Source organism: Melospiza melodia, chromosome 1 (genome assembly GCF_035770615.1).
Source record: "Melospiza melodia melodia isolate bMelMel2 chromosome 1, bMelMel2.pri, whole genome shotgun sequence".
Lineage (NCBI taxonomy): Eukaryota > Metazoa > Chordata > Aves > Passeriformes > Passerellidae > Melospiza > Melospiza melodia.
In genome coordinates this window covers 137,329,706-137,352,309 of record NC_086194.1, presented here as the reverse complement: position 1 = coordinate 137,352,309, position 22,604 = coordinate 137,329,706, and the positions used below count along the sequence as shown (strand labels likewise).

The 22,604-nt window shown below is 37.4% G+C and overlaps 1 protein-coding gene across 8 annotated transcripts in view; it reads left to right on the top strand.

Annotated features, from left to right (window-relative positions):
- Positions 1-1,274: 1,274 nt before the first annotated feature.
- ASPH (aspartate beta-hydroxylase) overlaps positions 1,275-22,604 on the top strand; it is a 112,145-nt gene continuing 90,815 nt past the window's right edge. For 4 of the 8 annotated variants that reach the window (XM_063169326.1, XM_063169293.1, XM_063169301.1 and 1 more), the window contains exons 1-4: positions 1,275-1,429; positions 17,904-18,053; positions 18,783-18,827; positions 20,082-20,150. In XM_063169326.1, the coding sequence (XP_063025396.1) occupies positions 1,369-1,429; positions 17,904-18,053; positions 18,783-18,827; positions 20,082-20,150 (325 nt within the window). In that variant the 5' untranslated portion in view covers positions 1,275-1,368. Of the gene's footprint in view, positions 1,430-7,480; positions 7,546-14,642; positions 14,909-17,903; positions 18,054-18,782; positions 18,828-20,081; positions 20,151-22,604 lie in introns of those variants that run through there. The other 4 variants (XM_063169345.1, XM_063169318.1, XM_063169311.1 and 1 more) reach the window with 4 other exon arrangements.

Here is a 22,604-nt window from a genome sequence, read left to right as displayed (position 1 = left end):
TGATTTTCCTAAAACTAGTTGCTTTTACTTCTAAAGTCTAAAGTGATATCAGTGTTCCTACAGTGATATCCTGTTACTTGACTAAGTATCTAAGAGCAAATCCCATTTAAAAATACTTCTTAATGCTCTCCAGTAAATTACTGTTTCTGGTTAGCTTCATGGCATTACTATCCAAAACACAGTGCTAACCTTTGATTTGAGTAAAGGCTTTCTTCTCGACACATCCACTTGCAAAGCTCTTGAATTTGCAAAATTGTTTATTTTGACTCAAAACACTGTATTTATGGTTAGGACTCAAAGCTGGGTTTTGCTTTCTTCTTTCAGACTTTTAGTGTTATGCCAAATTGGGTATTTATCCCAGTCTCAAACAATATCGGTACCAAGAGGCATCCAGAACTCCTGCAAAACCCCAGGTTTATTTTATCATAGTCAATTAAAAGTATTTTTAAAGCCTCAAAAAGCCTTGGTGGGGAACTCATCGTCTGAGGCGACGAACTTCAAACTCTTTCACTGTTGGTTGGAAAGGCGCTCTGTGGAAGGTTTGCCCCGCTGTTCTGTAGAATGTGGCACAGAATGGGTCAGGTTGGACGGGACCAGAGCGGGCATCGGCTCCAACCTCCTGCTCCAGCAGGGTCAGCCCAGAGAACACGGCACAGGATGGTTCTGGAATGTCTCCAGTGACAGAGACTCTCTGGGCAACCTGTTCCAGTACCTGGTCACCCACACAATCAAGAAATTCTTCCTCATGTTCAGGTGGAGCTTCCTGTGCGTCAGTCTCTGCCCATTGCCTCTTGTGCTATTATTTGGCACCGTCGAAAAGAGCCTGGCTCCGTCCTCCTACACCGTTAGGCATTTATACGCATCAATGATGCGTTCCCACAACCTGGGAGTTTAACTGGATGCGGAGCGCGGTTTAGGGCACAGGGCGGGATGCTTTAGGCAGTGTCGCCATGTAAATGTCACCCCGAGCCTCCCTCCCCGCCATCCTCCCTCCCTCCCTCAGCGCCGGGGACTCCCCCGCTCCCTGGCGGCGCGCGCGCGCCCGAACCCTCGCGAGAGGCCGCCGCTCGCGCCCGCCTGTGCCACGTTCAAATGGGCCGGCGGCGGCGGGAGAGCGCGGCGGGCGCGCGCAACCGGCGGGCCACCGCCCCGCCCCCTCACGGCACCGCCGCCAATCGGAGGCGAGCGGCGCCACGCCTCTCTGACGCGATTGGCTAGAGGAGGGCGCGGGGGCGGGGCCTCGGAGCCCTCGGGGTCGCGCCGCCGGGGCCTAAGCGCGTTCCCGCCGCACGCAGGGCTCGGGTGGCGGCGGCGGCGGCTCCCGACGCGCTCCCGCTCCGCCCCCTGCGCTGCCCGACGGGAGGTGCGATGGCTTCCCGCAAGAGCTCCAGGGCCACCGGCGGCAGCCCCAGCCCCGGCTCCAAGAGAGGTGAGCGGCGCTGCTGCGGGAGCGAGGCAGTAGCTCTGCGGGGAAGGGGCGGGGGCTCCAGCGGCGGCCGCAGCCGGAGGGAGGGAAGGGCCCTCCCTGCGATGCGGGGCAGCCGCCAGGCAAAGCGCTGGGATGCTGCGCCTTCTCCCTGCCTCTGCTTCCCTTCCCTTCCCTTCCCTTCCCTCCTGCCGGCCCCTCCGGTTCCTCCCGCGCTGTGGGAGCTGGGGAGGGGGACGCAGGGTTGGTGGCCGTGATGTGTCCCTCGCGTTCCCGCCGTTCCCTACCCAGGCAGTTCACGTGGAGGAGAAAGTTGTCGGGCCCGGGCGGCGGGGACTCCCCTCGGAAGCTCCCTAGAAGGGGTGAGATGAGCACGGGCAGGCCGCAGCATCCGTGGGTACCCCCGAGACCTCTTCCTCCCGGAGATGAGGTGAAACAGGGATGCCCCAATCTCAAGTGTTTCATACTCTCGTATCCAAATTGTGATGTGGAATATCCGCTCAGACTGACCTGGTTAGGTCAAAATTATTAGATCTGTTGTAGGTGGAGCACCTAAGCTGGTGGTTTCTGTAACTATCGAGGCTAGGAGGAAGAGTCTCAGAAAAATGCAGGCAGGGTTTTTTTGAGGCAGTGATCCTCCACCCCACCAATAAGGAACCCCTTGACAGATCAGACTGCTCACAGACGGCTGTGTGCGGATATTTTATGTAGGGAAAGTTTTGTGTTCATTGGCATTTCCCAGCGTAGCAGTACGCGCCTGAAAGGGCAGAAAAGTGTCTGTACTGGAGCCACCCGCAGCCATGCGCACTGCACTGGAGAAAGGAGGGCTTTTACCACACACCGAGTGTTTACGTGTCGTGGCTTCTCTGGATTCCAGTTCGGTGGGCACAGAGCTCCGGTGATAAAATGTGGTGATGACACAGAAATAATATCTGTTGTCCCTCTTTGAATGTAGCAATCGTAGTGAGAACAATGTTCATTAAAGGCTGAGCCATATAGGATTAGTTTGCCTGTCACATAATGAATTAAGAGGGAAAGATTTCAAATATACTTAAGCTTAAAAGAGTTTAGAAATAATATTGCAATGTTTATAGAAGTGTTTTTTTAAATTTTATTTTAAAATCCCTTTTTCGGTTCCTGGCCTATACTGTGTAGTCTATGTAAATTACAGTTTTTGCTTGGACTGGACATGCTATGATGATCACCCAGTAGTAAGCATGCTAAATACAGATTTTCAATTTTAATGCCTTAAAAACCTACATCCCTGTTGTAATTTTGAATACTGAATATGGTAGTTAATATTTTAAATATCACTTTACATGTTTGTCAATATCTGAAAAATAAATTTATTGCTAAACTATCTCTGACTGAATAAAGAAAGCATTCCATGGGTTTTTATTTGTAGCCTGAGTAAAATTTTCTCTCTTCATATTAAAAGATGTCTTTGAGGGGGATGAAGTAGTATGGGTAATGTGTTAGGCACTCTACTGACATGTAACCTCTTTAATTTGTTCGTGTACAACACTCCTAGTTAGAATCCCTCAGACAGCCATGGCAATTACAGTGTGAAGCTGATGCTGTTTTCATAGCTGCAGCTGCAGGGAGAGGTGAGGGATGGTACCTCCTGTGTGAATAAAGGAACAGCTGGAGGAGCAGAGTGCTCACAGCAGCCAGTCAGCTTTCCACAGTCAAGGGATGTGAAAGCCAGATGAGGAAATGATTTTGAGACAGCAAGTAATTGAGACTGAGAAGTATGAAAACCTCAAATCTGAGGCACTTTTTGCTTGATAGAAATATTCACTTTCACAGCAGTTCTTAAAAGAGGATGTGGCTTCTTGCCAGGGCCCTGCTCACAGCTCAAGCCACTGAGGCTAACAGCTTATTTCAAAATCTGTGCACTCAAGACAATGCCAGCATCAGTAATCTGCTTTTAGGTCTCTCTATCAGAAAATATTTACAGTAAACTACAAATAGATTAAGTTCTAACTGTAGTTTATATAGGTGTTTTCAGGTACACTGTATTGTCAAAAGTGGAACTAAACATCTTTTAGAAATAGAACTCTAGCTTTTACTTTCAGAATTCATGTACTAGAAGCTCTCAAATCAGTCCTAATTTAAAAAAAATCACTTTATTTAGCTTTGTAGTGCTACTTATTCTTTGAAAATTACATTTACAGACTCATATGACTATACCAATGATTTTATTTAGAGTACAGAAGTGAAAACCAGGGAAAAATTCAACAGTTTGGGGATACTTAGAGAGGGAAACATGTGCTTGTTATTATCTGTCTTTACTGGAAAGTTTGGCTGCTTATTACTAGCTTGCAGAATCCATACTAAAGATGTGGCCTCTCAAAAGGAGGAGTATCAGTTTTAAAGACTGGACTAAGTAACAGATACTTGCTGTATTGTTACTTGAATCATCATTAGATGAAGGACAGTTCTGTTACAGAAACAAATGCATAACACCTGGTCATGAATCAACTCCCTCAGATTTCATGAGATGTGAAATGTGGAAATGCCTTGGGCATTGGCAGGTGCCTGTGGAGAAGCCTTCCAGCAAGACTGAGGATCAGCAGCCCAGCTATCTTTTGAAATACAGATGGCTGAAGAATTATGGATTACTTTGTAACCTCTGCTTACCTATCCCAGATCATAAGGCAGCAATCATTGTGCTGCTCTGTGGGTACATTGTGTCCTACAGTATGTAAGCGAGGACTTACTTAAACATGATTTTTATTGGAGATAAGTTGTGCAATAATTGTTTTCTTTGCATCTCTGATGTTAAGTGGGAGAGTTCTCCATTAGGCTAGGCATACAAACCACACATTTCCAACCTAAAGCATTGTTTGTATCTACAAAGAACTGTATTTTATATTAAAAACCCCATAGTCCTATCTCAGTTCTGAAGTCATGTTGCCTTCAGTTTCTATGATGACAAAGAACTCTTAACATTGCTTTGGTAAATTTTCTTTAATCTCTACAGTGGTGACTGAGAATCTTCTGACCTCCTCTACTTTTCTCTGCAAGATCCCAGGAGATGTTTTTTTTCCTCATTTTGCTCTTTTAACCATGTGGTTTCCTTACATGTGCGAATGCATTGCCATGTTTTTAACTCCTTTCACTCATCCTTTGGACCCTCTAGTGCCTCTTGCTGTAATTCTTTCATTGATTTTTGGTGTTTCAACTTTCTTCAGATTTATTTGGGCCTTTTTTTGGTATGCATTCAAGGTGACCTGATGTACTTATCCAAATGTAATTTTGTGTTATTACAACTTTTTTTAGTTCACTGTATCACTTTTAAAAAGAAGTTGTGCCTGTTAATTTGCAAGAATTTCCACTTTTTATCTCATCTCTGTTGTAAAGACTACTTTAGAATGTGCTTTTATCTGGGTGAGGATCTCCATTAACTCTCTAGTTAACCCAAAGAGCAGAGAAAATTCATCAACTAAACAGGTATTGTTTTACTACTGAAATTCTTTTGTTGGGAACACTGAACTTCACCTCAGTGCTTCCAGTGCTTGAAGTGGGATTGCCCATCCATTCTGGGATGTCTCTAGCTACCCAGCTGTGCTGTGGTATAACATCTCATTTTTTTACACTGTGGATTCTGTTTAAATGTGATGCTTTTGTCTATATAAAAATTTGGTCTCTCTAATTTCTGACCTCAACTACTGTCCAGTGTGGTTGTTTATGCTCTTTACAGTTGTGTAGTGTGTCATCTGATTTCTTGTATTACAATCTATCCATTATTTCCTGCTTTATGTTAATTGAAACCCTTAGGAAAAAGGGTGTTAAGGTGTTGAAGGTCCTAAGCGAGATGTACATTTGGGATGCTCTGTGGAGCTTAACAAATGTTTTGACTTGTCAAACTGTTTGCTGACCAAAAGTGACCAAAGTCCAAGATTTTGCTGAACAAAAAGAATTCTCATGATTCAGTTAGTGTGCTGCTCTGTGCTTTGATTTGGCTTTTTAAATTCAATGTCAAAGTTTTTTCTTGTTACATTTTTGGTCTTCAGAAATACACAGCGAATTGTTATTACTATGTCAGAGTTTCTGTGGGCTTATTGTGAGTAAATGAGAAATACTTTGTGTCTCACTGGTGGAAACTTTGTATACTGTTTAAGAAATTCTGCAGTGATTTCTTTTGGAAGTTTATCCTATTGCCTAGTTTAGTTGCTTGCAACTATTTGTATTTTTACCGTTAATGCCACGTGCTAATACACATAGCAAAACCATGGAAATGTAGACAGCTCTTCATAATTAATCTGTCTTAAGTCTTATTCAGGGTGGCCTTTCTGGAAGACATTTTAAAATATTGTAAAATAGTCTGCCAAATTAAAAAATTGTAGCAACAGTAATGGTCCAGACATCACTAAATTGTATGGTACATTGCAGCAGTTCCACTGGTGAAATTACTACACTTGCTAAATCTCCTCCATTCTTCTCTTTTTTTTCTTTTTTTTTTTCCTTTTATTTTCTAAATGTCCTGTACAAAACTGGAGGCAGTAACTCTTAAAACAAGTCAGTATTCTAGCTCTGATTGAATGAAAGTGATGTAAAAAAAATCTTAAAATGGTTAGCATAGGTATTTCTCAGTTTACTTGAGCAGATTTGCATTGAAATAGTGAATCCTCAATAGACTCTTGATTAATTTGTCTAATGCTAGAGTCAAGTGAGCTCTAGAAGGACAGCCCTGAAGGTTTATCTGAATGAAAGTTTCTCTACACCATTAGCTGTTGGCAGGTGCAGTAACTGATTGCCAAAGTTACTCTTTGGAAGTAGAAACAATCAATTTGAACACAGTGTATGCTTTTATGCCTTTCTGGTTTTCCCATGTTGTTAGGTATTTGTATTTACTTCCTTTACTTTTTCTCAAGGATGTATTATTTTGGGTTTTAAGATTTATACTTGAGTCTAGCAGGATGGACATAAATACAAAGAGCCTGATACATTCCTTTCAGTTCTCTTTCTCCTGAAGAATTCTGAAGCACTGGGAGAGTTCTCTCCAAACTTCCAGAGATGCTGCCACTTGATGAAGACACCAAAGTTCTCATGCCCCTTTTGATCCAGTGTGGGCTGAAATCTTGGGCCCACTCTGTGTTTTCTGATGGAACTTATGTGTATGCAAGAAGTCACTGTGGGCTAAAAGAAATTATTCACAGTGCTTCAGATACGGAGGAAGGTAGCACTTCACATCTGCAAGGATGTATGCTTCAATGTACTTTTTGAGCACTTTGTTAAGTGTTTAAATGATAACCTTTTCAATAGCCTTTTGGAAAACCTAAAGTATCTCTGGTATCAGGCAGACGGGAAGCTGGAGGATGTTTTCTCACATTTTGGCAATTACTCTGAAAATGCACATGAGGATTCCCCATCAGGGGTCATAGCTACTCAGTGTTCAGGCACCAAGGATGTATATCATATTGGGGGATTAAGAAGTTAAATTTTTTTAACAGTTTGAGCTGCAGGTCTGCAGTCAGCTTAATCTAGTTTGAGGTTGCTCTGCAGCTTTCCTCTTTTCAATGCCCCTTCCCTGTACCTGAATTATTGTCTGTGCAGGTGCGAGGTGAAGCACTCAGGGAACTGATAAGCAGAAAGCTGATTTTTTTATTTCCCTCCCTAGGCTGGCTCAATGCATGACTTTATGGAAGGTCATCTGGGGAGGAGGGAGGAGATGACAATGAGTGGGTGGGCATTAGGGGAGGCTGAGATTAAATCCAGAGTTTTATGTTCAATCATGTAATCATGGAGCCATGAGTGAACACTGAAAGGTGACTGGTTTGGTTGGCTATGCTGATGTAATAGCTGGATATATAAGGGCTTCAGTAAAGATAACAAAATTTACTAGCAGGGGAAGGCCTATGTGTCAAGATTATTTCTAATTACAGAGTGCATAAAGAGATGACATTTGAATAATGCTGTCTTTTTGAACTGAAAACCACTTGGCTGATCACCTGTATGAAAAGAAGGGGTTTGTTTTCAGCTGGAATCACTTTGAAACATATTATAAGAATTCCTGTGCTAATTTGTATGTTGAATTCTTCATTGTAGAGAACTTGAGCAATGAAGTTCTGATTTGCCCCAAGCAGTTCTTTCCTGATGAAGATCCGAATCTGGTAATCTGTGTGATAGCCTGCAGCATTCTTTTCCCTAACTGCATCTGTGGGTTAGCTCTTTGCATGGAAAAGTTTGGAGCTATGCTTTGAAGTGGAACTCATAATGTTATGTGTCTTGAAACATGTTGGAAATTAAGTATGCAGATAACTATGTATTGAGTTTGAACATACTGCGGTATGTGTGGTTCAACTTTAAAGATTTAACCAATTGCAGTTTTCTTCATGTGGAGTTGCGCTATTACTATGCATGTACTTAACCTGATGTAACAAATGCTACCAAGTTGTTTGCCTGAAGACTTTCTTTACACAACATCTAATAGCTAGAGGGAATTGTAACAACTCAGTAGTGGTTTTCTAGTTTTATTTCCTGAGGTTTTGTTTGTTAACTGACAATTAATTACTAATGCAACATATCTCACTTTCTCATTCCTCATGCTGATGTTTTTTAAATTTAAAGATACCTAAAGAAAGTTCACATAGTGTGTAACTGTAGTCCTGTTTCTTTCTATGGTAGCTAGAGGACACATAGTGACTAGAAGACACAGACATATCTTTTGAAGCCTGAAGGTTCTATAAACAACAATTTCTCTGCAACTGAGATCTCCTAAGAACATATTTAAGTAACATGAAATACCTAAAACCTGTTTTGTACTCCATAAGAGTTGCAAATGTATAGCACCCCATGGACAAACACCTGATCAAATTGACTTAGTATCAGACTTGAAAACTGATAAGTTTTTGGCATTTTAAGCATTTTGAAGTGTTCTTTCTTTCCATGAGCAGAAACCTGTGAAAAGCAGAGTTGTAGGTGCTTGTGTGACAACTGGAGTTTTTCTACGTGAGCTCTCTCAAAGCATGAGAAAAATGTAAAGAACTAAACCAACATAGTCTGTTTTCTTTATTTTGTGGCTTAATTAGGACTTGTTGCTAAACCAAATTGATGTGACCCACATTACAGGATAGGAAAATGGAACAAGGAAAAATTACCCTTAAATTAATGCCAGCATGTTATGTACGGTGATGAGGATTTTCAACCTTATGTAATAGAATCTTTTTTAAAGGTCACCACCAGCAAAATTTGCATGTTCTAGGCCCAAGTATTTCTTGTATTTCCTCTCTACATTTACCTTCCCTGAACTCTGCTCTGTCCTAAATACAGCCATCTATTTAATTAACCTAGTAATTATGTAGGACTGTTGGCTACATTAAATCATTCAAATGCAAGATAGGTAGTTTGTATAATTTTAGATCTTATTTCCAAATCTTCTGTGGGAGAGAGCTGGTTAATCAAAATAGCAGCTATTAAAAATCCTTAAGTAATTTGTACAGTTAAAATTAGTAGTTAGTCTACTCATTGGTGTTACAGAGATTTTGTTCCTACAGCAGTAGGCAAACTAGAATTTCTTTTTAAGTATGTGATCTTAACCTTAAACCTCTTGGTTTGATGTTTGAGTCAAGTAAGTTTACAAGAGGCACATTCTACATAGTTTTGACTTTAATTCTATCCTGTGCTTGTATACACATAAAAACAAAACTAGAGACAATTGACAGAAGTGTTTGGGAAAAATATGGACTTTTCTGTACAAATCTATTTAGATTAGATAAATGTATAACAAAACATTTTTAGTCTGTCTTTACACGATGCCTGTTTTTGGATTTTTTCTTCCAGTCCTAATTGTCTAAGCTTGTTATTGTACTGTCTTTAAGTTTGTGGAGAAAAGGTTTAAAAGAAAAAGTAGTCCAGAGTATTCAGATAGTGATAGATGCACTAAATATTGATGTAAATATATTGCAGTTGATAGTATTTATTTTAAAAGTCAAGTTGTAAACAATGTTGGTTTTAGTCATTTAAGCTGTGTGCACATGTGTGTGTATTATTTCCTTGTAATAAATCCGTCTTGAGGAACTACCTAAAAAATAGTCATCCAAATAATCAAAAAGTAAAATAAAAAGCCAAAACATGGCTTGGACAAAATTTGACTAGGTTTTGGAAGTGGTCATCTTTCTATCACATTTAGAAAAGAAGCAAGTGCAGATTCAGGATTTTATCTTATGAGTATGCATCTCTGTGTTCTTTTCTCCTTCTCTGACTTGATCAGTTATGCTTAGATAAACAAGGCTTGAGAAGAAAGTTAAGAGCAGCAGCTCTTATGGGGCAAACAGCTGGTCTCCAAATCTCACTGAGAAGGGTGGAGCCAGCACTGCAAGTAGAGCCCACTGCTCTGCTGTATTTAGATCAAGTGCTTTTGACAAGTCTCTTGAAACTCTGCAACCTCCTAGGACAGAATTTCTCGCTAAATTTCTCCTTTCATTTCTGACTGTTTTTCTCATAGAGACAAATCCTTAGGGTTTTAAAAAAACCCCAACCAACCAACCAACAACCCTGAGGCTAGTCATTATTGTGATGGGTTTTCTGAGTAGATTTCTTGGGTATAAATTTTATTGGTTTTGTTGAGTATGTCTTTGAAGAATCATGTAAATGGAAAGCAATAGGATTTTTTTATTGTCAGAAAAAAATGTAACTACTGAAGAATAATAAATAAATGTAAAAAACCCCAGCCTGAGTATGACACTTCTGTCAGCCAGATGGTAATCTTATTCTTGTTTTGGAATTATTTTTTTTTCTGAAGAATAAATAATTCTGACTTAGTAACACACTGCCTTAACTTGCAGCTAAAAAAACTCTTCTAAATATTGTGATGTTCCCTGAGTCAGAAAGCTATCTCTAGGCCTAAAAGTACTTTGAAATATAGCAGCTTGTATTCAGAAATGGACTTGTTGACCATCTCTTTATAAACTGAATATAAAACAGCTAAAAACCTATATGTGTCTCTTGTACTTGAAGCATATTTTCAGATAATAGGATCTCAGATCTGATTTTTGAGGGACTAAAATGGCTTTGATCTTATACCTTTCAGTGTACTTAAAAATGTCTTTTAGACCTACAAAGAAGTTCAAACAGTGTTCCCTAGAGGACAGAACTGAGTGATCTTTCATATCCTGACTAAGTGAGGAATTCAAGGAGATGTTTCAATGGAATCACTTCATCTCTTTAAGGGAGGAGCTTCCTTTCACTAGGGAAGTTCAGCAGGATGCTTATGATCCTAGAGGCTTTTTACATATTTTGTGATGCATCCTTTTTTTTTTTTTGCCAACCATTTTTTCCCCCCTTCAGTTGGCCATTCCCAGGAGCTCCACAATCAGCCTGGTTTGTTGTCTAATCCTGAATTTATGACTTTTCTCTTGCTTTCAGTATTTATGTTTTTAGATTGTTTGTATAGTGGGTTATTTTACTGTGACGAATCTTGTAGGGATTGAAAATTAAGGACATAAAGGTTTATGTTTGGATTGATTAATGTGAAATAAGGAAAAGTTCCTCAAATACTAAGATAAAAATCTGAAGTGTCAGCTGGAGAGCCAAAATTGCATTTCAGTTAGTAAATTTTTATTTCAAATTTATGTTCTGCTCTTTGTATTTCCTTTGAAGTTAGTTCTTTTTCTGTTCCATTAGTTTCTCCATTCCTAATCAGTAAGTTTCTGATATAGATTATTAAAGTCTTTTGGCTGCCTGCCGAGGTATCTTTATAACCATATAGTCTAGATTATACAAATTTCAGATCAGAGATCTAGTTTTTAATGAGAAAATAGTAATTAGAAAGCTATTTCCCCTCCTCCTAGTTTCCCTTAAGGTTGTAGTGCTGAAGAAAATGTCTTAGAAACTAAAAGGAAGAATCAATTTTATATTGCAAAGATTTTTTATTGAAAGTGAACCTTTACCTTAAACTTTATATCTTACTCTAAAGACCCTGCTGCCATAACTGTACAACAAACAAAAATTTCTGAGTATGGATATTAGTGAAAATTTAAGGTTGGAATATTTCATAAATATATAATACATATTTTAATAAAAATCTCTGTTCCATCTGTAAAGTGAGCACAGAGAAAATAATTACCCTGTCACCCTTAAAAAAAATATAGTTCATAAACGCACAGATTTGTCCATTGAAAGTGTATTATTCCACCTGTGATGTAGAGTAACACTAAGTAAAAATTAAAGATGAAAATAATTTTGATTTTTGATTAGCACTTGGAATCATTATGGTGTAGGGACTTCTTGGAATGCAACAGTTTAATATGTGCTTATTGAGTCAATTATAAAATACATTTTACAAAAAGTCGGTGTGTGTGTATATTCTCACATGACCTGTCTCTCTGTAATGAGAGAGTGAAAAAAACCATTGTATTTTGATATAAAGGGGAAAATAGGGGAAATCAACAGAGACAGCTCTGAATTTCCTGAGACACTTCAGTCAAAATACTTGTTACAGACCAATCCAATAAACCCCTCTGTGTAAAATCAGTTTAAAATCTGCAGATCTGCAGTTTAGATCTGCAGATCTATTAGTGGAAGGGGCTTGCAGCAGTTGCTTTATCATTAATCATATTGGACAAGATAATTTGGCAAAAATTTCAAGCAGTAGTGGGCTGTGGTTATAAAATGGAGGTTGTTATTGTCTTTGCACTGCTACTAGTTCTGTTCTGTTGGTGATAATATGGTTCTTTTGTACCTTATTTTAGCTTTTTGATTCTCTCCTGTATCTGCTTTTTATCACACTGCCTTTTGTTTTTAAAAGCATATGTTCTAAAGTCTCCCTTTAATCCAGCTGATTGATAGTTTTTACTTCTGAAATGTGATTTTTAGTTGTTTCTTTGAGGGTAGTGTTTTATTTATTGCTTTTTCTTTTAGTGTGTATTTCTAGTTCCTAGTGACTGCTTGCTTTTGTGCACTTTTATCTTCAAGTGATAAATCATAATTTCTTCCATATAACTTCCTAATCACCTTTGTGAAAAGGCTTAGCTTGATGATTTGACATTTTGTGTTCATAATTGACTATTTTTCCTCTCTAAATTTCTTTGCTTACACTTTGGTAGTGACGTAGAGGTGTAACTAATGCTGCTAGTCTGAATTGTCAATTATGCTTCTGTAAAATTAATTAAAATACATGGGCTGCATAGTTGTAGCACAACTAACTTGAGGATAGTTTTTAAATTTTGGAATGGTTATAATGGTTGTGGTTATTATTTTTCACCACTTAAATCAGGCAAAGAACAATAACTTTGAGTGTTAGGGAAGCAATTTGAATGACTTCAAAAAGAAGCAGCAGTCACAGCATCTGAACACAGTAGAGATGAGACATTGTCAGAAGTCTACACTGTTGACTTTTCTGTCTCAATGTCAAATTGCATTCAACTTAACCTTTGTCTTTTATAAAACTAACAAAAATGATATTGTGTGGTATTTCTAGCTAACCTTGATCCATCTTTCTCTTGGTCCTTTCTCCTTTTGATGAATTTGAAGAGTTTCTCCATTTTAGCTGTAGCTCCCCCTCTCAGGAAGAAAGATGTTTGTCTTTCTTGCAATCAATTAATTTTTAAAGGGCACAAGAATAAAACTCTGGGTACTCAGCTAGAGGTCAACATATGTGTGTTAGTTCAGATTTGGAATGCACATTTTAAATTAATTTCTTGATTCTCTCAACTCACTTTCCTTATAAGCCTTGTGCTTGTTGTCCCTGAATGGAATTAGCTCACTTAGGTCTGAGTGAAAGGTGCCAAAAGGTGTGCTGAATCATTATGGGCATTCAGGCAGGTAAGGTCTGGTTCAGAGCAATCCCCCCAAAATACCTATCAGTGGATGGCGAGGTTCCCAGCATCAGTTAAATGCTTTATGAGTGCACTTATGGTAAGATCTGGTGTCTGCAAATGCAGGTGCAGCTGAAGTGAATTTGCTCTAGATTGCCTATTCTCATGTGGTTTATATACAATAGAATAAATATCATTGCTTGTAAGATTAATTTGATTTTTTTTTGATTTCTCCATCTTCAGTTACTTTCAATCTGTGTAAATTTCTCTGTGTTTTGCTCTTAATTGCTTGTGCATCAGTTACATTACTGAAATGTATTAATCAGGAGGTCTTTCTTAGAGCATCTGATCCATTTAATGTATTCAAGTGGATAGTGGATGCTTTAAAGAGATACTAGTGGAATAAAAAGATACTAGTGTATCTTTTAAAGTTAAAAGATGCACTAGTTACAGAATGAACTGCCCGTAGTTCCTTTTCATCCACATGAGAAGTCTTTTCATCCATATGAAAAGCTCTAGTTCTGTTTCTCAATTTTTCTCCCTTGAACTCTTGGGAATTGCATTTGCTGGATGTTAAAACCGCAGGAGATATGTGTTGTTTTTCAAAGTAGTTGTAGCATTCTTCTGTTCACTCTGTCTGCCTGGTAGCTGTGTTATTTTAAGAAGCATGGGGATAGGAGGGCAGAGTGGTAGATCCTAAAGCTTTTTTTATGGTTGTAGTGAATGAGAAATTAATTTGTTTCTAGCTTCCACCTAAAAGAAGCTGGCTTTTGTTTGATAAGCAATGGGAAAATCATAGTTTGATAAAATTGAAGATGGAAAAAATGTTGAAAAGTGTATTAGTAGGTTTTTGCTCGTTTTCTGGTCCTTAAGAAGAGGATGAATTGGTGATTTAATTTACATTGGCTTTAAATTGTATAGGCAGTATGCATTTTGTCAGAATTTAAGGGAGGAGTGAGTGAGAGTGTTAACCCTTTCTGGAAAGGGTCTGCCAGAAGTAAATACAATGTGTTGCACTTCTGATATGAAAATTCTTTGGCAAGAATGCATGAGGTTGGTTTCAAGTAACTCTTTTAGAAGACTCAAAACTGCATTATAGAAAGTAGTTGTCTCTTTTTTTCTTAAAATAGTTAGCAAGTTTCAAATGAGCAGTCTCTGCAGGGTACTCAGAGCCTGGTAGGGGAATGCCAACATGGAGAAAGTTTCTTGGATGAGGGCCAACGTAACAAATGCAAGCAGGCAAGCTTTGTGTCCAGACTTGTGTTTCAGCTTATGCGAATGGATTTAATGTCCTGAGAGATCAGGCACTGTGGCATAAATTGCAGCAGAAGTACTACAGTACAATATGCTTGGTTTCATTTGCTGTTGTTTTTGATGTTGGAGGATTAAGGGGAGGGGAAAGGATCAACTACCCAGGATGCTCTGTTAGGAGGAGTAAGTGAATTTCATTGTCGTCAGAACTAGATTGCCATATGAGTTCTGAAAAGCGTTTGGCTCCTGAGGATAACTGCTCTAAAAATAGATTTGGAGGAGAGGTTTCTCTTGGGTCCAGTTTCAGGTTCCAGCTGAGCTGGCTTTAGGAAACCTGTTTGCTCCTGTTGCAAACAGGAGGATAACTGAGGATATTTCTTATTCTGCCTTCAGCATTAATTTTTGGATATACTGACACACTCGCTCTGTTGGTGGAAATCGAGCACTAATGTTATGGCTGACGACACAGGTATCATCCTAACTTTTTTTTTTTTGTGAGCAAATGGAAAATGTGTACTTGCAAATAGCAGTTATGTCTGATTTTATGATCAGCAAAATAACTGGCTTACTGTTGTATGTTTTCTTGCCAGTTTGCTGTCTAGTCTGTGTTACAGGCTGCCTCTGTTCTCTTTGATTACGTGTTCTCTGGACTAGAGGTATTCCATGAATTTATGGCCGGTGGTTAATTGTAAATAATATTTTGCCTAATAGAGCATAAATTAGCATAAGAGATACTGGTTTGCCTTCAAATATTTGACTTCAAAGTTATTTTTAGAGAATGTAAAATTGTAAGATGTCTTGAAGGTAAGCTAAAGTAAAAAGTTTTCATGCATTTTTAGCTAGATGTGACTTACTGGGGGGCTGAGTGAGGTACAGGATTTTATAGATTTGCTGTTGAGCGGTAGACCGTGCTTTAAGACTTTCTGATGTCTGCATAAAGACATCTGGTGGTGTAAGCACAGGCTTACCAGATATGGCAAGTGACCTACTTCTGGCATGGCTGGCAGCATGTGCAGAGAAAGGGCTTGAGTTGAGAATTAATTGTTTGGAATGAGCTCTGAGCCAGCTTCAGTTCTTGCAGTGTTTTGTTCTGACCCTGCATGTAGCATTATTTGTGCAGATCATAGGTAAATTTTTTTTGTTACATAACCTCCATTTATATAAAAGTGTTGCGTGATCAAGCTGCCATGCTTGAGTTGTTATTCAAGAGTTTGGTAGGTAATTTTGTAAGGTAAAAAGCCCCAGAATAAAAATATGCCTTTGTGACTATTGTGAACTACATTCTTATAGCAGAATCTATTTTTGAGGAATTTGCATGAAACAGTCTCCTATACTGGAAAAAATATGAATAGTTCTGCTTGATTACTTACATAGGTTGTATTTTCTTTCATTTCTCTGTTCTTCTGATAAGTAAAGCTTCTTCCTTGGAAGGCAAATAGCAGTAAATGGTAGATAACAGTAAGGCAAATAGTGTGAAGTGCACTAAGATCCTCTTTCCTGTTTGCTCTAGAACCAAGTTGCAATCTGGAATAATTTAAACTGTTTTTAACCTAAGGATTTCATTTTAAATATATGCAAAGCTTTCATTGACTGCCCTGCTACACAGGTGTAGTGAAGCCCTGCTGTTACATACTGTAATTGTTTATTTCTCAGTATTAATATTACCAGTTCAGAGTACTGCAAGTAATTTTCTTACAGCTGAGCATATTTCTGAATGCAGACGCTGCTTGTCTGTCCTTCAGACTACCCCTACATTTCCCACAGGAGAAATGTTACAATGAGCTGTGTGTTTAGACCCTGCAGATATGTAATTAGAGGACTGTGCAGTAGCAAATGATATATGCCTGATGTGAGGCTAAGTTACCTCAGTTTCTCTGTGAATATTATTGGGCATTTATGTTTAATATAGAAAAGAAACTAAATAGTTGGTGTTTGATCTTGGAAGGGAGTAGTGTTAATAAAATAATTTTTTTTTCAGTAAAATGCTGAGCTGGATAAGAGTTAGCGTGGGTCAGTGGTTTTTATATTGGTCTGAACTTTGTATAAAGCACAGTGAATGTAATAAAAGAGTATTTTATTACAGCTGTAAACCTGCTGGCAAGCAGGGTCAGAGAGTACTTATATATAGTTCCTGTTACAAAAACAAGTCAGTCACCCATCTCATTACTTATCTTTCAGATACACTAACTTATTTTAAAAAACAATTGTGTGGATATTTAGATTCTAAGAGTATTTTTCTGTGATCAGTGTTGATAAATACATCTAACATTACTTTCAATTAGCATAAAGATAACTCCTTAGTTTATCGCAATATTCATGACAAAGCTTCTTGCAATGTTCTTTACATCATGTAAGAAATAGCTTTGCTTGAATAACTGGGCCTGCATGCGGCTTAGCAGGCAAAAATTGCTTTTTAGAACAGAATGAAGTGGAATAGACTAATGGACTTGAAACTGCAGCCAAGTGCCACTCTTTCAGTAGTAATGTCAGGGGGCAGAAGAGCAGACCTGAGCTTTGGAGAAGGCCACAAGCAGGTGTCATTTTGTGTACATATTTATTTACTTTTATATATGTATATGCATATCCCTCTTTCTCTAAAACAATCCTAAAACAACAGACTAAGCAATTTATGTCTTCTGTGGTGACGATGGCCATTTGAAACTTGCTACACATATGCTGGGTCAAAGTCTTTTGCAGTCATTTGTTTACAACTATGTGTAATTTTCAATATATATTTACTTTCCATTTGTGCAGTTATAAGTGAAACCATGATTTGGTTATGTCTCTGTGTCGTCCTTTTACTTGTATGTTCCACAGCACTGAAATTCTAGAGTTGTTTAGCATGGACTGGAATCTCTGCTTAATTCTAAGCATCAGGAAGTATGGTTTTAGTTGGCAAAGTGTTCTGAATTTGCAGTCTTACCCTTAATATAGTTCAGGTTTTAGAGCTTTCTTAAGCTATTTGAGTTGTCACGTTGGTTCTGTGAGCTATTTTGACTAGTTTTGAAGCCGATTTAGGAGAAATGCTTCCCTTGCAAATCTTTCCTGCTGGCCACACTGGCCTCTGGTGGCAGTCTGGGAACTGCCGGGGAACAAATGCAAAGCATCTCAAAAATGTGAAGCTCTGTGTAAATAGACATCAAAGGCGGGGAGCAAGGCAGAATTTCCAGCTAGCTTTTAAGACAAATTAGATCAGGGCTTTTGGTGTTTGGTTGGTTATGAGGCTTTTGCTTAGATAATCATCAAGCTTCTCACAGTAATTCACAGTGAAATGGAGAGCAAATAAAGGTGGTAAAGTTTTAAAAACCCAACCAACCAAAAAACTTCACAACAACAAAACTCACCATTGTTATTGAAATGTTTTGTATTCTGTTTAATAATAAACACCAAGTTTTATAATTGTATCTTCAATAATAATTTTCTAACTCTTACATCCATTTTTTCTTCTTGTTTTGTTTTAACAGAGACTAAGCATGGAGGAGGCAAGAATGGAAAGAAAGAAGGCCTCTCTGGAAGCTCATTTTTCACCTGGTTTATGGTAATTGCTTTGCTGGGAGTTTGGACATCAGTTGCAGTTGTCTGGTTTGAACTTGTAGATTATGAAGAAGTTCTAGGTAAGATCTTAAGATTTTTCTAATAATATTAATATGCATTAAATGAATGCCATTTTATATTTTTAGATAGATGATATGTCTACTGTAGTGTTTGCAAATTATCTACATGATAAGAATAGGCAGTGTAGTTCAAAATGTATGTTTTATTGCTGAGCACTATTATGGTGTTAAAATGGGGTTTTCATAAAAGGGTATGAATATCCTGTAGGATGTCTTTGTAACATGTATACTGTAGTTAATTTGAGAGGTCAGCTAAATATGCAGTTTGAATTTAGGCTCTCAGAAACTCGAAGCAGTGGTTGAAAGTAAGCAGTTAATGTTAGCTCTGCTCTGATGGACTGTGATGCCTGTAGGGTCAGGACAACTGATCCGTCATCCTCTCATGAGTGAGATGTTGAATGACCTCAGTTTTAAGCTTATAGCAGTGATAATTCTATCACAATGAGATAATTTTAAGACAGTACTATTAATATAATATTTAAGGTTACAAAGTAATATCTCAAATTTCAAGATGCATGTCCATAGGTACATCTGTTTTCCCTGATGTTGTAGAATTCAACATGCACTTTTGCACCTGGTGGCTTTACAAAATTTACACATCTGTTGGTACATGCTTTTTTTTTTTTTTTTTTTTGGACTGATTTTTTTCAGAAAAAGATCTTCTGATTTGAAACTTAACTGGGTCTAGTGATGCAAATAATGTTTTTTGTATTTTTACCATGCATGCAGCCAAAGCAAAGGATTTCCGTTATAACTTGTCAGAGGTCCTACAAGGTAGGATATTAGAGAAGTAAGCTTGCTTTACAGTGCCTTGGCTGAAGTTTTGGTTTACTTTATTATGGTTTTAATTTTTTTTTAAGAGTTGCTCTTCTTCTGCAATGACATTAAGCTCAACCATTTCTCATCTGTCTCATTCTTCATGGTTTTGAAGATGATATCATTCTTATTTCTAGAGAGTTATATTTTTGCACCAGTCTGCTAGGTTTATCCATAAACAGATACGGCTCCTTTCTAATGGGTTGCTTCCATACAATGGTGATGAACATATTTTTCTATTCTAGACCCAAGTCTAAATTTTTTCTTCCACAAAACTGATTTCTAATTTTCTAACTATCATATTCAGAACTGAATTTCTTTTATTTTGATAGCAAGAAAGTTCTACCTTCATTTAGAGAATAACAAGTGTAGTAAACTGACTATAAGAACACAAAGTTCTGCAAGCTCTGCAGAGTTCGATCCTGTTAAAAGTTGTGTCTGAATTTTATCAAGCCTATAATTACATAACTTTCTACTAGTTTGGTGGTCCCAGGATACTTCAAATCCTGGATACCGTGCTTCTATGCTGAAAATTCTCTTTTAATAGAAACTGAGTTCTCCTTTTGCATATACTTAGGGCTAATAGAGCTGCAGTTTCAAAAACAAAAAGTGACAAAACTGATTTATTAGTCTTACATGAAAGGATGGACAACTTTTTTTGTCTGAATGGAAGGTTATACAATTGTTGGTAGAATTTGTGAATGGTTTTCCTTTGTCTGGGAAGTAGGCTGCTTACTTTGTATTAACTTGGCTCTAAAAACTATATACCTATATAGCTATCTCTTTCCCAAGAATTTAGAATTGCAGGAAGCATGTAATCAGAAAACAAATGGCCATTATTTTACAAATTTTTGTTTTATTATTTTCCCTCAAACATGTTAAATGTTTCTTGTGAACTCAAATTTTATTCTGAACAAAGCATGTCCGTGTCAAGTACATGTTACAGACTTTAAATCTACTGACTGCAAAATCAACACAGGAAAAAGACAAATTTGTGTTTGGTCTCAAGTGCAGGAAATACAGAAAGAAATTTGAAATATTTGTAGTATTTCCCAGAAAATTTAAAATGTGGTTAAGAATATTACAGCTAGATTGTTAAGAATGGATGGTCACAACCTAGCATTGACAGTCAACTATCACACATTGAAAACTGTGCTGGACACAAATGGCCAAATCCCTAATTATCTTTTCTTCCTCTCTTTGCACTTCTAGGAAAGCTTGGGATATATGATGCTGATGGAGATGGAGATTTTGATGTGGAAGATGCTAAAGTATTGCTAGGCAAGTACAAGTAAAGGGGGAGCAATGTATATAATTTAGTTGGCATGTTCATGTTTCACTTTTTTATTTTTACGTCAAAACAATATTTCTGGTTTGTTTTTTTTCCTGGTTTGAAAACTTAAATTGATTTCATTGTGATGGGTTTTTTCCTTAATGCAAGTTGTAGGATTGGGTGTGTACCTCACACCAATTTTTGTTCTTTTTCTTCTAATGTAGCAATGTTAGTGGAAAGCATTTAATCTTACAGAATGTTTTTGAAATTTGGTGGTTGATACTACTCTATTGTATGTTGAAAGGTGGTTGTGATTATCAATAAATTTATCAGATGCAGGACCTAAGATGCTTCTAGCATGAAAACATTGTTTATGTTAACATGTTAGGCCAGGTCCATTTTAAAATTACTTTAAATGTGCCTTTGTACTTAGATGACTATTTGTGTAGTGTATTTTTGTATTGTCTTTCCTCTATTCTGAATTCCCCAAAAGTCTATTCATTTTTCTTGCCCTTCAGAAACAGTACATGGCATGAATTTTTCTTCTCTGGCATTGAAACACGGTTTAGGCTTCTGTTCCTTGTAATTTGTGAGATGTCTTTCTGCTGGCTGTGTATCTTCAAAGGGAAATTTCAATATTTCAATCTCTAGACATGTTTTATGGTATTGTTGTTTACTTACATCTTTTAAAGCACTGCCTTCTTCAGCTTCAGTCAAGCCTTGGATAGATACTTCTTGCATATCTGATGGTAGAAATTTTAGTTAAGTTTACTTTTCTTTAGATTTTCTTTAGTTGGTTTGTTCAAGTTTAAACCTCTACTGAGCACACAAACCTGTAGAATTAAACAAATGAACAAAGCAACGAACCCCCCAGCAAAGTAACTAACACTTGGGCAGAGGACAAAATTGAATGTATCAAACTAGGCAAAGTTATCAGTAGTACATTAGGATGTTATGATTTTCTATTTCAAATTCACACTCCATAAAAATCAGCTTGTCATAATTTTATTTTTCCTACTTTTATCTGGAGAAATAAGCAAGTCTTTGGGAAGATATGTGCTCATTTGTTTAATCCCTTCATGTTTTATAGAAAACCCATGTAATAACTGAATCAGTTTGCAGTGGTGTGAATGTGAGAGTCACTCCAAAGAATCTCCAGCACTCTAAATGGCTACAGAGCTACAGATTGGGTGTTAATTATAATTGGTGACTAAGATAATACTTGGGATAATTATAATCCTAATTTTTCTTTTTCTATTATGTAGTGTATAGCAACTGGATATCCTTTTCTTGACAGTCGTATACAGGCAGAAACATTCTGCTGCTTTGTTCCATCTCTGTTTTATGCAGCCTGATATAGCTGGGAGTTCTGCCAGTACATGAAAGTGTTTCTATTCTAAGCTTGTCTTATCATGCATTCAAACCTTGTACTTCAAGTGTGACCTTAAAAGGTCACATATCAAAATTTATTTGTATTATTCTAGAAAAGTTGCTTAGAAATACAATTTATTTTCATTTAAATTTGAGAATAATTTTTGCACTATAAAAGAAACGATGAATTTTTAAGTTTTGTGACACTGAAAAAATTATGAATATAAGAAGATATTTCTTCCAATAGCAGGCATGTTATATTATTAACTGAACTTCCCTGTAAGTTACAGTGATTGTTTACATTTAAAATTAAATATGAAATAAAAAATGAGCACCACAATGCAGACTGAAATTATTTCATTGATGCAGAAACTAGAAGACAAGGATCCCCTCTTGAGGAATTTGTCTTCCAGAGTTAAGTCACTGTAGTAAAGGAAACTGAATAGTAAGCCTACTTTCTGAATATTGAGTGCAAAGCTCCTTTTATTTGTGAGGATTTTGTTAGGAAGGCTTATTACTTTCTGGGATTTTTTTCTGGGTCAGAATGCCATAACAGCAAGTGGTTTCTCTGGTACAAAAGGAGTTATTGCAGTTTGGTGTTTAATGATAGGAATTCATATGCTTTTTTTCCTCCTCTGTTCTTTAGCTATTACAGCACTTGTATTGTGTATTGAAGTTGTGATATGTACAGTGGTTTAATGTTGTCCACTTCCATAACTTTTAGTTTTCCCTACAAATTTCAAGATTGAATTTCATATTAATAGTAAATATCTTTTAAGTTTAAATTAATTTAATTAACATTTTGAGAAGTGCTTCTACCAGCATGAGTTTATTTGTATTTCAAATAATGGTTTTAATAATTTTCTGTACTACTTGGCCATATCTAAATAGAATAATTAAAATTTATTATTTTATTTCTTGTTTGTGTAAGGTATGATAGGATCTGTTCTTTTTTATTTGTTGGAATCAAAGTGGGTTTCATGATTAGGTTCCCTTGAGGGATTTGTGTGATTTTCAAAAGGATATGCGAGAAGTTTGTTGTTCCCCTCTTCCCCTACTCCCCGTGTAAGAGAAGTAAAAAAAAAAAAATA